Source organism: Petaurus breviceps, unplaced genomic scaffold, assembly GCF_028583685.1.
Source record: "Petaurus breviceps papuanus isolate PSGF00001 unplaced genomic scaffold, PetGlider_PUasm1.0 90510, whole genome shotgun sequence".
Lineage (NCBI taxonomy): Eukaryota > Metazoa > Chordata > Mammalia > Diprotodontia > Petauridae > Petaurus > Petaurus breviceps.
Window position 1 is genome coordinate 3,898,003 of NW_027187267.1, and position 12,266 is coordinate 3,910,268.

Sequence of the window (12,266 nt, forward strand, 5' to 3'; positions counted from 1 at the left end):
ATATTAAATAAGATATTAGTAAAGGGACTACAACAACACATTAAAAAGTGTATTACTATGGTTGGATTTATACTGGGAATGAAGGGTTGGTTCAAGAAAAGGAAAACCATAAGCATAATAAATAATATTCATAACAAAAATAATAAAAACACATGCTTTTATCAATAAATAATAAAAAGGCTTTTCATAAAATCCAACATTCATTTTTGTTAAACAAACACTAAAAAGCGTGGAAACAAATGGACCTTCCTTAATATAGTAATTATCTATCTAAAACTAAGAGTCAACAACTTATATAATAGAGAAAGGCTAAGACCTTTTTCAATAAGAACAGGTGTTAAGCAAGGATATCCATTATCACCATTCTTGTTTAATGTGATAAATGCTAGCAATATAATAAGACAAGAAAAAGCAATCAAGGGAATAAACATAGGAAAAGAGGCAACAAAATTACCACTTTGAAAAGATGACATGATGGTTTATCCATAAAACAAAAAAAAAGTAAATTAAAAATTAATTGGAACAATAACCTTGAAAAAAATTAAGGGTATAAAATAAATCCACTTAAATCATCAGCATTTTAGTATACTACCAACAAACTCAGAAAGAAGAGAAAGAAAAAGAAATTATATTCAAAATAACTATAGAATGTTTAAAATACTTTGGGGCCTATCAAGACACTTGCAAGAACTATAAGAATGCAGTTAAAAATTCTTTTTAGAGAAATAAAGACAGGATAAGACAGGGAAAATATCAGTTGCTCCTGGTTAGGCCATGTCAACATAAAAATAACAAGGCTACCTAATTAATTTATTCAGTACTATACCAATCAAACTACCAAAGGATTACTTCAAGAGCTAGAAAAAATAGAAAGAAATTTATCTGGAATAACAAGGCCAAAAATCTCAAAGGAAATAATTTTTTAATAGAAAGGAAGCCTGGATCTTAAAATATACTACAAAGCCATAATGGTAAAAATAATTTGGTATTGACTTCAAAATACTGAAGTCATTACTGGAACAGATTAGGCATCAGATACTATGCAGAAAGAGCACCTAGGGGTCACAGTGGCTAGAGCTTCAGGCTAGAATCAGGAAAACTCCTCTGGGTCCTGAGTTCAAATGTGACCTCAGACGCTTAATAGCTGCATGGTCCCAAGCAAGTCACTTAACACTGTTTGCCTCAGTTTCCTCATCTGTAAAATGAGCTGGAGAAAGAAATGGCAAACCATTCCAGTATCTTTGCCAAGAAAGCCCCAAGTATGGTCACTATTCAGACATAACAGAAAATGACTGAACAACAACTATACAGAAGCAAACAAACACAGTTACACAGTGTTTAACAAATTCATAGACCCTGACTACTGGTGTAAGGACTCACAACCTGTAATCATCCTGGCAGAAGTTAGGCATAAGCTGACATCTCATACCATATGCCGAGATAAGTTCCAAATGGATTCATGATTTGACATAAAATGTGATAAGCATTTTAAACATGTGATAAACATGATAAACAATTTAAAAGAACAAGAAAGAAATTACCTTCACAATTATGAAGTGGAAGAATTCATGATAAAATGGACAGTTTTGATTATATAAAATTAAAATGTTTTGCCCCAATAAAACCAATGTGCTTAAAATTAGGAAGAAAACAGGTGAATGAGGGTAAAAATCTCTTCAGCACATTTCTCACTTATCTCCAAGATATATAAGGAACTGATTCAAATTTATAATAAATGTCACTCCCTAATAAATAAATAGTCGAAGGATATGAATTGGCGGTTTTCAGTGGACCCAGTACTCTCTCCACCAAGTCACCTTAGCTGGCCAGACTCTACTTTATCTTTGAATAACAATAGCTTCCATTTTTATAGTGTTATTAAGATTATAAAGCACTTTTCTCTTGCCATTGAAAGTGCATAGTGCAGGTATTAATCCTATTTTTGTTGTTGTTGAGTTTTTTCTGGTCATGTCCAACTCTTTGAAACCCCATTTGGGGTTTTCTTGCCAAAGACACTGGAGTGGTTGGCTATTTCCTTCTCCAGATTATTATACAGATGAGGAACCGAGGCAAACAGGGGATTAAATGACTTGCCCAAGGTCATGCAGCTGGTAAGTGTCTGAGGCAAGATTTTAACTCAGAAAGATGTCTTCCTGACTCCAGACTGGGCACTATATCCACTGTGCCACCTCGTCACCCAATATCCCTATTTTTACAAATGGGAAAATTGAGACTCAGAGACTCAGAGTTTGGCCCAGGGTCACGGAGCATCATGCACCAAAGCCAGAAGGCAAACTCAGATCTCTTGGCTACAGGCCTAGCATTCTTTCCCCCATGCCTTTCTGCCTATCTCTTTTTTCTTGCTCCCAGCCCAAGTAAGCTCAATCCACAAATTATTATATATAAAGTAGGTCACAAAAATCAGTCATGTTGATATGAATTGAATTCAAAGGAGGTGAGCACCTTCTTTGCAGTGTAGTATAAACAGCGCATATTTGGAGTCAGAGGGCCTGTACTTGAATGCCAGAATTCAGGGGACCATGGTCAAACCATCATTCTTCTGTGAGCTTCCATTTCCTTATCTACCTATAATTGATCTTTAAGATCTCTTTCTGTTCTCAAGCCCATAAGTATTGGTTGAACCTTGAGTAGAATTTGGAAGGATGGAGTAGTAACCCCATTTGGGAGAAAAATAAGAGACAAGGGCACCTTTTCTCCTCAGCCCTGTGTCTTCCTTCCCTGACACTGTCTTTCCTCTCCCCCTAGGTATCGGTCCATGTTCAGGATGAGAGCTCCATGAAATATTTTCTGATGATGAAAGGGGCTCCAGAAAGGATCCTAGAGCGTTGCTCCTCTATCCTATTGAATGGAACACAGTATCCGTTGGACAAGGACTATCAAAAGGAATTCCAGAATGCCTACTTGGAACTGGGAGGACTAGGGGAACGTGTGCTGGGTGAGGAAAGCTGGGGAAAGTAAACTAGAAAAGGGGAAAAGATCTGGGGCCCTGAGGATGGTGGGGAAGACCCAAAAGCCAAGGAAAAATGCTGGGCATAGGGAATTGGGAAAGGTTATTGGATACTAAGATATGGGGATGTACAAGAGGGGATATCTGAGTTACCTTTGCTCCTTCCTTTTTTCTCCTCCAGGATTCTGCTATTTGGACCTCCCTGAGCCATACACCGGAGACTTTCAGTTTGATTCAGACAATGTCAACTTCCCTATAACAGAACTCTGCTTTGTGGGGCTCATATCTATGATTGACCCACCCCGGGCTGCTGTACCTGATGCTGTAGGCAAGTGCCGCAGTGCAGGCATCAAGGTAGGATACCTAGGCTTTGAGCCTCCTTGCCAGCATCACCACATGCCCTAGGGATTTTTGCAGTGATTGTTCCTCTATGGGCATGCCCTTGTCAGGCAACCAAGCTTCCTGTAGTTAAGACCCTTTCCTATTCTTGGACAAAGATCTGGAGAGACTAGGACAACACCCCATCCTCAAGAAGTGGCATGTCAGCATAGGAGTTAGAGATAGGACATATGCGTTATGGTGAAAACATAAAACATACCAACATACCAAAAACACACCAAAACATAAAAAAACAAGACACTCAGATGTCTGGTATCCACAAACAGTGTCTCTAGCCCAAACTATCATTGCCTATAATCTTTGGTAACTCTGGCAGGAGATAGTAGAATCATGAAAATCATAGAATCACAGAGTTGGAAGAATCTTCAAAGGTTGTCTAGGCCAACCCCTAAACAAATCATGAATCCAGGTTATAGCATCTTCAAAAAGTAGTTATCCTACCTTTGCTTAAAGATCTCTGGGGATGAGGAGCTGTCACTTCTGTGACCTTAATCACACCCTGTCTTTCTTACATCTCCAGCATCTTTCTTTTTGCTAGCTCTTTGCTACCTATAAACAAAGGCAGGTCTCTCTTACCCTAAAAAATGAAAGAGAAACTTCCTTGGATCCTGCCACCTCCTTGAGTTCTCATGTTCTCTCTCCTTTCCTTCCCTTCCAAGTTCCTAAAGTGAGCACTGTACATTTCTGTTCTTTACTTCTCTAGGCACTCCCAACTCTTTGCAATGAGATTCCATCTCTACTAATCTTCCTAAAAGCGTTTCTGGAGAGACAATTTGTTGCAAATAATCACATCCTATGGCCTTTTTTAGTCCTTGCCCTCTTGCATTATACAGTGGGGACAAGTCCAGATTTAGATAACTCCACGTGATAAGAGGGTTCAAATGCAGCCTCTGGCATTTACTGACTGACTGACCATGAGCACGTCACTCGACTTATCTACTTAAGCTGCATCATTTCTAAGATGGTAATAAAAATACCCATGGTACCTACCACAGGGTCTGAGGGTCAGGTGAGATGTGAAGCATTTTGTCAACTTTGTTGTTAGTTCAGTTGTTTCCGTCGTGTCTGACTTTATGACCCCATTTGAAGTTTTCTTGGCAAAGATCCTGGAATGGTTTGCCACTTCATTCTCCAGCTCATTTGACAGATGAGGAAACAGAGGCAAACAGGATTAAATGACTTGCCCAGGGTCACACAGCTAGTAAGTGCCTATGGCTGAATTTGAACTCAGGTCTTCCTGACTCCAGACTCAGTGCTCCATCCACTGTGCCACCCAGCTGCCCCTGGTCAACCTTAAAGGCACATAAAATGTTAGTTGATTTTTGTTGATCTCTCTGTAGCATTAGATACAATTGATCATATTCTCCTTCTTAATACCCTTCTTCCACTGACATCCTCTCTAATCAATCCATAAATCAACTAACCAATACAAGTTCAGAAGGCTCTACTGCAGGTCAGGGACAAATAGTCTATTAAAACATTTGGGATAGCGGGCGACTAGGTGGCGCAGTGAATAGAGCACTGGCCCTGGAGTCAGGAGCACCTGAGTTCAAATTTGGCCTCAGATACTTAACACTTACTACCCGGGTGACCTTGGGCAAGTCACTTAACCCCAATTGCCCTGCCTTCCCCCCTCCAAAAAGACAAAAAATACCAACAAACATTTGGGATAGAGATGCTTCTGGATTTTCACAGCTCACGTTTCCTTTGTGCTACTGTGATTCTGCTTTGTTCACAGAATACAGCACCTTCTTTGATGCTGGCATTCCACTCAGGGTGGTCCTGTGTGTCAGCTTCTCCCTCACAATCGATACTAAAATTCTTCAGAGAGACCTTGAGAGTGTCCTTGTACTGCTTCTTCTGACCTCTTTGTGAGTGCTTGTCTTTTGTGAGTTCTCTGTAAAATAGTGTTTCAGGTAAGAGTGCATTTGGCATTTGGGCTTCGTGGACTGATCAACCACAGCTAGACACACTGTATCCTGATCCCAACATTGTGATGTCATTGGTCCTCTTTGAAAATGAAGGACAGACAACAAATCAACCAACAAGCATTTACTATATTAAGCACCTTCTTTTTTCCAAGAACTAGGGATGGAAAGACAAAAAATGAAACAAACCTTCCTCTCAACTACCATTCCATCAACAGAGGCATGTACAAATATGTGCAAAATAAATACAGAGAAAATTTGAAATAGCTAAATAAAAGATAATTGGAGAGGAGACATTGATAGTTGTGGGGATCAAGAATTTTTTTTCTTGTATAAGGTGCTGCTTGATCTGCAAGAACTGGTCTTGAGGGAAGCATGGGATTCTTTGAGGCAGTGGTATGGAAGAGGAGCATCCAAGTAGGAGAGAAAATCAGAGCAAAGGAACGTTAAGAGTGCTTTGGGTAAGGATCAGAGATGTCAGGTTGATTAGAATAGGGGGTAAGGAACCTGCAGCCTTGAGGCCAAATGGGGCCTTCTAGGTCCTTGGGTGCATCCTTTTGACTGAGTCCAAGTTTTGCAGAACAAGTCTTTTATTAAGGGAATTTGTTCTGTGAAGTTTGTAATTAGTCAAAAGGGTGTACTTGAGGACCTAGAGGGCCACATGTGGCCTCAAGGTTAGTGGAGCTCAAGAGAGAGACTGTGGGGACCAGATAGGTAGCTCTGTAAGTTTTCTGTCTAGTGATGATAATTAAACCCTTGAGAACTGGGTCACCAAGGGAGAGAATAGAGAGAGTTAAGAGAAGAAGGCAAGGATCTAGCTTTAGAGGATACCCACAGGTAGAAAAAAGTTAAATGAATCATGAACCAGCAAAGGGGACAGGAGATTGCAAGTGGGAGAACCAAGAGAGTAACCCAGTGAAAATCCAGGAGGAGGTGTCAAATGCTGTAGAGGAATCACAAAGGATAAAGACTAAGAAAAAAAGTCATTAGATTTGGCAATTAAGAGATCGCTGGTAACTTTAGAGAGAACAGTGAGTAATGAGGTCAAGGGTCAGATTACAAAGGAGTGAATGAGAGCAGAAATAAAGGCAATGAGTGTGGATTGCTTTTTCTTGGACTTTAACTAAGAGAGGGAGAAGAAACATAGGACAATAGTTTGAGAGGCAGTGGAGCCTAATAAAGCGTTGTTTTTTTCAAGATAGGGAAGCCTTGGGCGTGTTTGAAGGCAGTAGAGAAGAAACCAATAGAAAGAGAAATTGAGCAAGGGGAGGATAATTGAGGGGTCAATATGCTGGAAAAGATGTAAGAGGATTGGATCAAATGCATATGTAGAGGGGTGACCCATGGGAAAGGGTCACTTGATTATTAGAGAATGGAGGAAATGAAGTGAGGGAGATGATGTCAGAAAGTTTTGAGGTAAAGAAAAAGGGGAAAGATGGGAAAGATAGAATAAATCTTCTCAGTGAGGTAAGAGACAAGGTCTTGAGCTGTGCATAAAGAAGGGAGATGGGGAAGGATGTGAAACATTTGAGGGTAAAAGGAAAAGTTTTGGAACCATTTCTGAAAGGAGTGGGATTACCTTGCTGCCGTGAGGGTACAGGCAAGCTTAGATAATGTAATTCTGTAGTGTTTCTAGCCAGTTCAACTGAGTGGTTTCCTGCAGTTGTAATCAACTTATGTGATGCTGCATTCATGATTCTCCTGACTCTCTGTCCCCTCTTTCTTTGTATCTACTATTTCTCCTCATTCTCTCGGCATCCCTTAAACATGGGCATTCCCCAAAGCCTTTTTCTCTGCTCTCTTAACATTCCCTCCCTTAGGCATAGCAGTCACTCTCATGTCATCAGTGATTACCTTCATGCAAGCAGCAGGACTGCCAAGTAAATATTGCCAACTTTGAGCTCTCTAGACTTAAGCTTCAGTCCTGTGCTTTGAACTGTCAACTGGGCATATTTGGATGTTCTGTCAACCCTTCAAACCCAACCAGTTTCAAAGTAAACATTTCTTCAAAAGAACCTTCCCTTCCCCCATTTTTCTACTTTGGTTGACATCAATCCCATCCTCCAGTTTACCCAGGCTAGAAAACACTATCGTCTTTGACACCTTTTGCTTAAAATCCCCACATCCCATCAGCTTCCAAACTCTCTTTCGTAGCGTTTTCAAACCCTCATCATCCATCACTAAGTTATTGTAATGATTCCTAGTTGCCTTCTTTTTCCCTAGGCTCTTCTCATTAGAATCTTTCCTTCAGAATACACCCTGAGTAATCTGAGAATTAGAAGGTAGCTCATTGGTCATCTAGTCCCTCTCTTTTCATAGCATGAGTCCTATACTTATTCAGCCTCTGCCTAAAACTGCCAGTAATGGGAAATTAGCAGCCCCCTGAGGTTGTCAATTCCATTTTTATGGAACCCTAGCTTTAGGAAAATTTTATTGATGTTGAGCTGAAATCTGTTTCCCCATAACTGCCACTCATTGCTCCTAATTCTTCCCTCTGAAGCATAACAATTCTAATTCCTGCCACACATGGAAGAACAATTCTATTCTCTGCATTTGGAGCACAAATCTGCCAGAAAGAAACATATTAAATTATTCTATGCATCTCTGCTTAGAGAGAGAGAAAATCCAAAGAGACAAAGGTCTCTGCTGCCTTTCAAAATCTCTCTACCCAAGTCATTTTTGAATTATAATTTATGGGGTTCAGAACAAGGACAATGTTCTATAATCAAAATCAAACAGAAGGACAAAATCTAGGCAACAATCCTGAATCATCAGGACTTACCTTTTTGATGTACCCAGGAGAACCATTTCCCAAAACCACTAAATCTCTCTACTTCATCCGAAGGTTGGGAGTTCTAAACATTTTTGGTGTCATATATCCTCTTGGTAGACTGGTGAAGTCTTTAGGCTTCTCAGAATTAATTTTTTTTAAAAGTATAAAATAAAACACATAGGATTACAAAGGAAACCAATTACATTGGTTCCATATTTTTTTTCAAAATATTTCAAATTTTTTTTAAAGTTCACAGACTCCAGCTTAAGAGCCCCTGTTCTAAAAATTTTCCTTTTTTCCTGGTCAAATATGAATTCAGGAGATGCTTCTTCTCTTAATTTTATTAATCAAAGTCACTCTTCCTCTTTAATCAGTTGTCCAGAGGAGTCCTTCTTGATGCTCAGTCTTTTCCATTTAGAAACTGATCAAGCCTCTGATAAGAATGAAGCAAAAAAAAAAAAGACTTCAGATGAGGATACTCTATTTTCTTCTATTCTAGAGAAAACTAATTAGCTCTTTTATTCAATTCCAACCAAGTATTTTAAACCAAAACATCAAAAAATTTACTTCTTAGTATCTCTGAAACTTAATGGGAATTCCATAAATATGATAGCCTTCAGTTATTTAAAGACAGCTATACTTTCCTGCCTTAGTCTCCTCCATTCCAAATTCCCCCAGTTCCTTCTGTAACACATTCTCTGAGTAGCATTCTCCCAAACCCCAGTCATACCGGTAAATTGAGTTCTCAGAGTATAACTGCTTCTTCTCTCCCTTTAGGATTCTAAGGGTAAAACCAAAAAGTTGGGGGTGTCTTTCTAGTACTAATGGTTATCATCCCCTATTCAATGTGTATCCCCCAATATCATTCACTAGTTAATATCACCCCCCAATACCAATTTGACCAGCTGATCTCACCTGTTTATCAATTTACCAGTTGATATCTCCCCAACACCAATTAACAAATAAACACTGCTTTGCTTTACAAAGGATATTTACTGAGGAGTTATAGCAAGGACAAAAACATTTCCTCCATACCAGAGATATACTCTTCCTTCTTTCTACACACTCACTCCATCCCTGGGAAGAGGAGACTTAAACTTAAAATGTCTGCCACAAAGCATTTCCCCACACAAACACCCTGGATATGGCAGAGTCAATGGGCAAGTCACTCCCACTTGTAGGACTTGGTGACTCAGCTGTCAGGTCAGTTCATGCTGAGCTGGGTCAAGTATGTCCTCAGGGGTGTCTCTTCTCTGGATTGAACTGCTACATTTACCAGACACATCTTCCTGGTCTGGAGGCCAGCTCTTTATCTGTTAGAGCAATCTTAACCACATCAAACACAATACTAACATTGTTGTTAGGTTATTTCAGTCATATCTGACTCTTTGAGACCCCATTTGGGGTTTTCTTGGCAAAGATACTGGAGTGGTTTGCCATTTCCTTCTCCAGGTCATTTTACAGATGAGGAAACTGAGGTAGACAGAGGTTAAGTGACTTGCCCAAGATCACAGTTATTATGTGTCTGAGGATAAATTTGAACTCAGGTCTTCCTGATTCCAGGCCTAGCAGACTTTTCACTACACTGCCTAGCTGCCCTAGGATGAATTGGAGGGGATGTAAGAGGCTGTTATTGCAGTAGTCCAGACAAGTGATGATGAAGGTTTAAGCTATAGTTGTGGCTATATAACTGGAAAGAAGGGGAGATGCTAAGATGGAAGAAACCACAAGATTTAGCAATAGATTGGATATGTGGGGTGAGTGAGAGGGAGGAGTCAGGAATGACACTGAGGTTTTAAGCGTAGGTGACTGGAAGGGTACCCTCAATAGTAAGATAGAAGCTTAGAAGTGTGGAGAGTTTGGGAGGAAAGGAAATGAGTTCTGTTGGACATGCTGGGTTTGAGGTGCCAGAGCAACACCCGGTTCAATCACCATGAGATAAATGATGATGCATGACTGTAGCTCAGAAGAGAGATTCAAGGTGGATATGCAGATCTGAGAATTGCCTGCATAAAGATGATTATTGAACCCACTGGAGCTGATGAGAATATATAAAGAAAAGAGAAAGTAGGGGAGCATTGTGCCTTGAGAGATGCACTTGGAAGAAACCTCAGAGGCTATCTAGTCCAGTTGCCTCATTTTACAAATGAGGAAACTGAGGACCAGGATTTAAGCAATATGTTCTACCTCCCAGTGGAATGTAAGCTACTCAAGGGCAGGGGCTGTTTTGTTTTTGATTTTGTATCCCCAGAACCCAACACAGAACCTCACACAGAGTAAGCCCTTAGCAAATGCTTGTTGAGTTGTTATATTTTGTAAAATCAGGGCATTGGCCTTTCTGTAGGTATATAACCCATACTGGTTTGCCCAAATTTTCTGACGATCACTGAAAGTAGCTCTGATGATTCTTCCAGCTATAGCATTTACTAAATCTTTCAGTACTTTAGTTTGTAGTCCTGAACCTCGGAGTGACTTGGATTCCCTGAAGGCTTCTAAGTTATATGAAATGTTTCTATTTTCTTCTTGTTGTTTAGTTGTTTTTCAGTCGTGTTCAACTCATCATGACCCCATTTGGGGTTTTCTTGGCAGAGGTACTGGAGTGGTTTGTCATTTCCTTCTCCAGATTATTTTACAGATGAGGAAACTGAAGCTAACAGTGTAAAGTGACCTGCCTAAGGTCATACAGCTAATAAGTATCTGAGGTCGGATTTGAACTCAGGTCTTCCTGAGTCCAGGGTCAGCACTCTATCCACTGTGCCACCTAGCCTTCCCACCTTTTCAGGTTATTTGGGGTTTGAGTTCTCTGTTGAGTATTATTCTAGCATCCCAGTCAGTCTTAGCAGACAAAACAGAAGTGAGCAAGATTGAGTAATTTTTATTTTTCATCATCATCTTCTAATCTCTCCCAAGCAAAGGGCCCTTTCCTTACTTCGTGAAACTTTTGTACCTAATACAACTGAAAGCATTTTCATTAATATTCTTGTTTACATAACCTTCATTTCCATATAGATCCCTCTCCCCTTCCCTGAAGAACAAACTTTCCCTTATGACAAAGAATAAGAGAGAAAGAAGAAAAAACACCAATATATCAACTTAATCTGCTAGAATATACTATGTTCCATGCTATCGTCCCTCCTTCTGGAAGGAGGAAGAAAGATGCATTTTCACATCTCTTCTTCCGGGTCAACTTTGCTCATTATAATTATATAACATTCAGGGTCTTGTGGTTGTCGTTCTATTTACATTATTGCAGTCATTATGAATGCTGTTTTCCTCATACTGTATAAATTCATATGAATTTTCCCAAGTTTCTCTTTCATTATTCAGAGTAATAATTTCTTAAAATGCACTTCTATTTCATTGGCTTTTTGTAATATAGTTTGTTCAGTGATTCCCTAGTGATTGGGTATCTATTTGATTTCCAGGTCTTTGCTACCACAGAAAGTACCACTAACTTTGTGTTTAATCTCCCTGAGATATATGCCTAGCAATAGATATCTGAGTCAAAGGATAAAGACAGTTAAGTCACTTTTATAGCATACTTCCAAATTGCTTTCCAGAATGATTGAATCAATTCGTGGCTCGACCAAGCATCTTAGTAAGTCGACCTTTCTGCTACCCCTCCAACATTATTTCTGTCTTTCGTCATCTTTGCCAATTTGCAGAGTAAAACCTCAGAACTGCTTTTATTTTCATTCCTCTTGTTATTTAGTGGTTGAGAGCAGTCTTTTATATGGTTCTTGATAGTTTGCAGTTCTTATGAAAAGAATTTTTTAATATTCTTTGACTATTTTTCTGAGGAATGGCTCTGGGTCTCATGTATTTGTCCACCAACTTGTTCTTTTTTTTTTAATTTGGTGCTTACTATCATCAACATTTATCAAATTCTTTATGTAGAATTTATGGAAGGATATGGCCCAGAATTTCATAGGATGAGGAGGCATAGCTAGCTTATGATCTACACTCACAATTATGAGATCCTGAATACACTGAATTATCAAAGTAAAGTAGGTTGTAAACCCTAGTAGAGTTGAATGAGCACTGGACCTGAATTCCATCTCCAAGATTTAATAGCTTTGTGACAATAAGCAAAGCATATAACCTTTCTTAAGCCTCAGTTTTATCTGTAAAATGGAGAAAATAAAAGGGTTACTATGAGGAAAGTACTTTGTAAACTGGAGATGAGCTCTCTAACCCC

General features: G+C 39.4%; 1 protein-coding gene across 1 annotated transcript in view; it reads left to right on the plus strand.

Moving 5' to 3' along the window:
* Positions 1 to 12,266, plus strand: part of LOC138141978 (sodium/potassium-transporting ATPase subunit alpha-2-like) — a 67,054-nt gene that overhangs the window by 36,422 nt on the left and 18,366 nt on the right. Inside the window, exons 12-13 of the mRNA XM_069062875.1 lie at positions 2,767 to 2,956; positions 3,150 to 3,322. Of these exons, the coding sequence (XP_068918976.1) occupies positions 2,767 to 2,956; positions 3,150 to 3,322 (363 nt within the window). The remainder of the gene's footprint in view (positions 1 to 2,766; positions 2,957 to 3,149; positions 3,323 to 12,266) is intronic.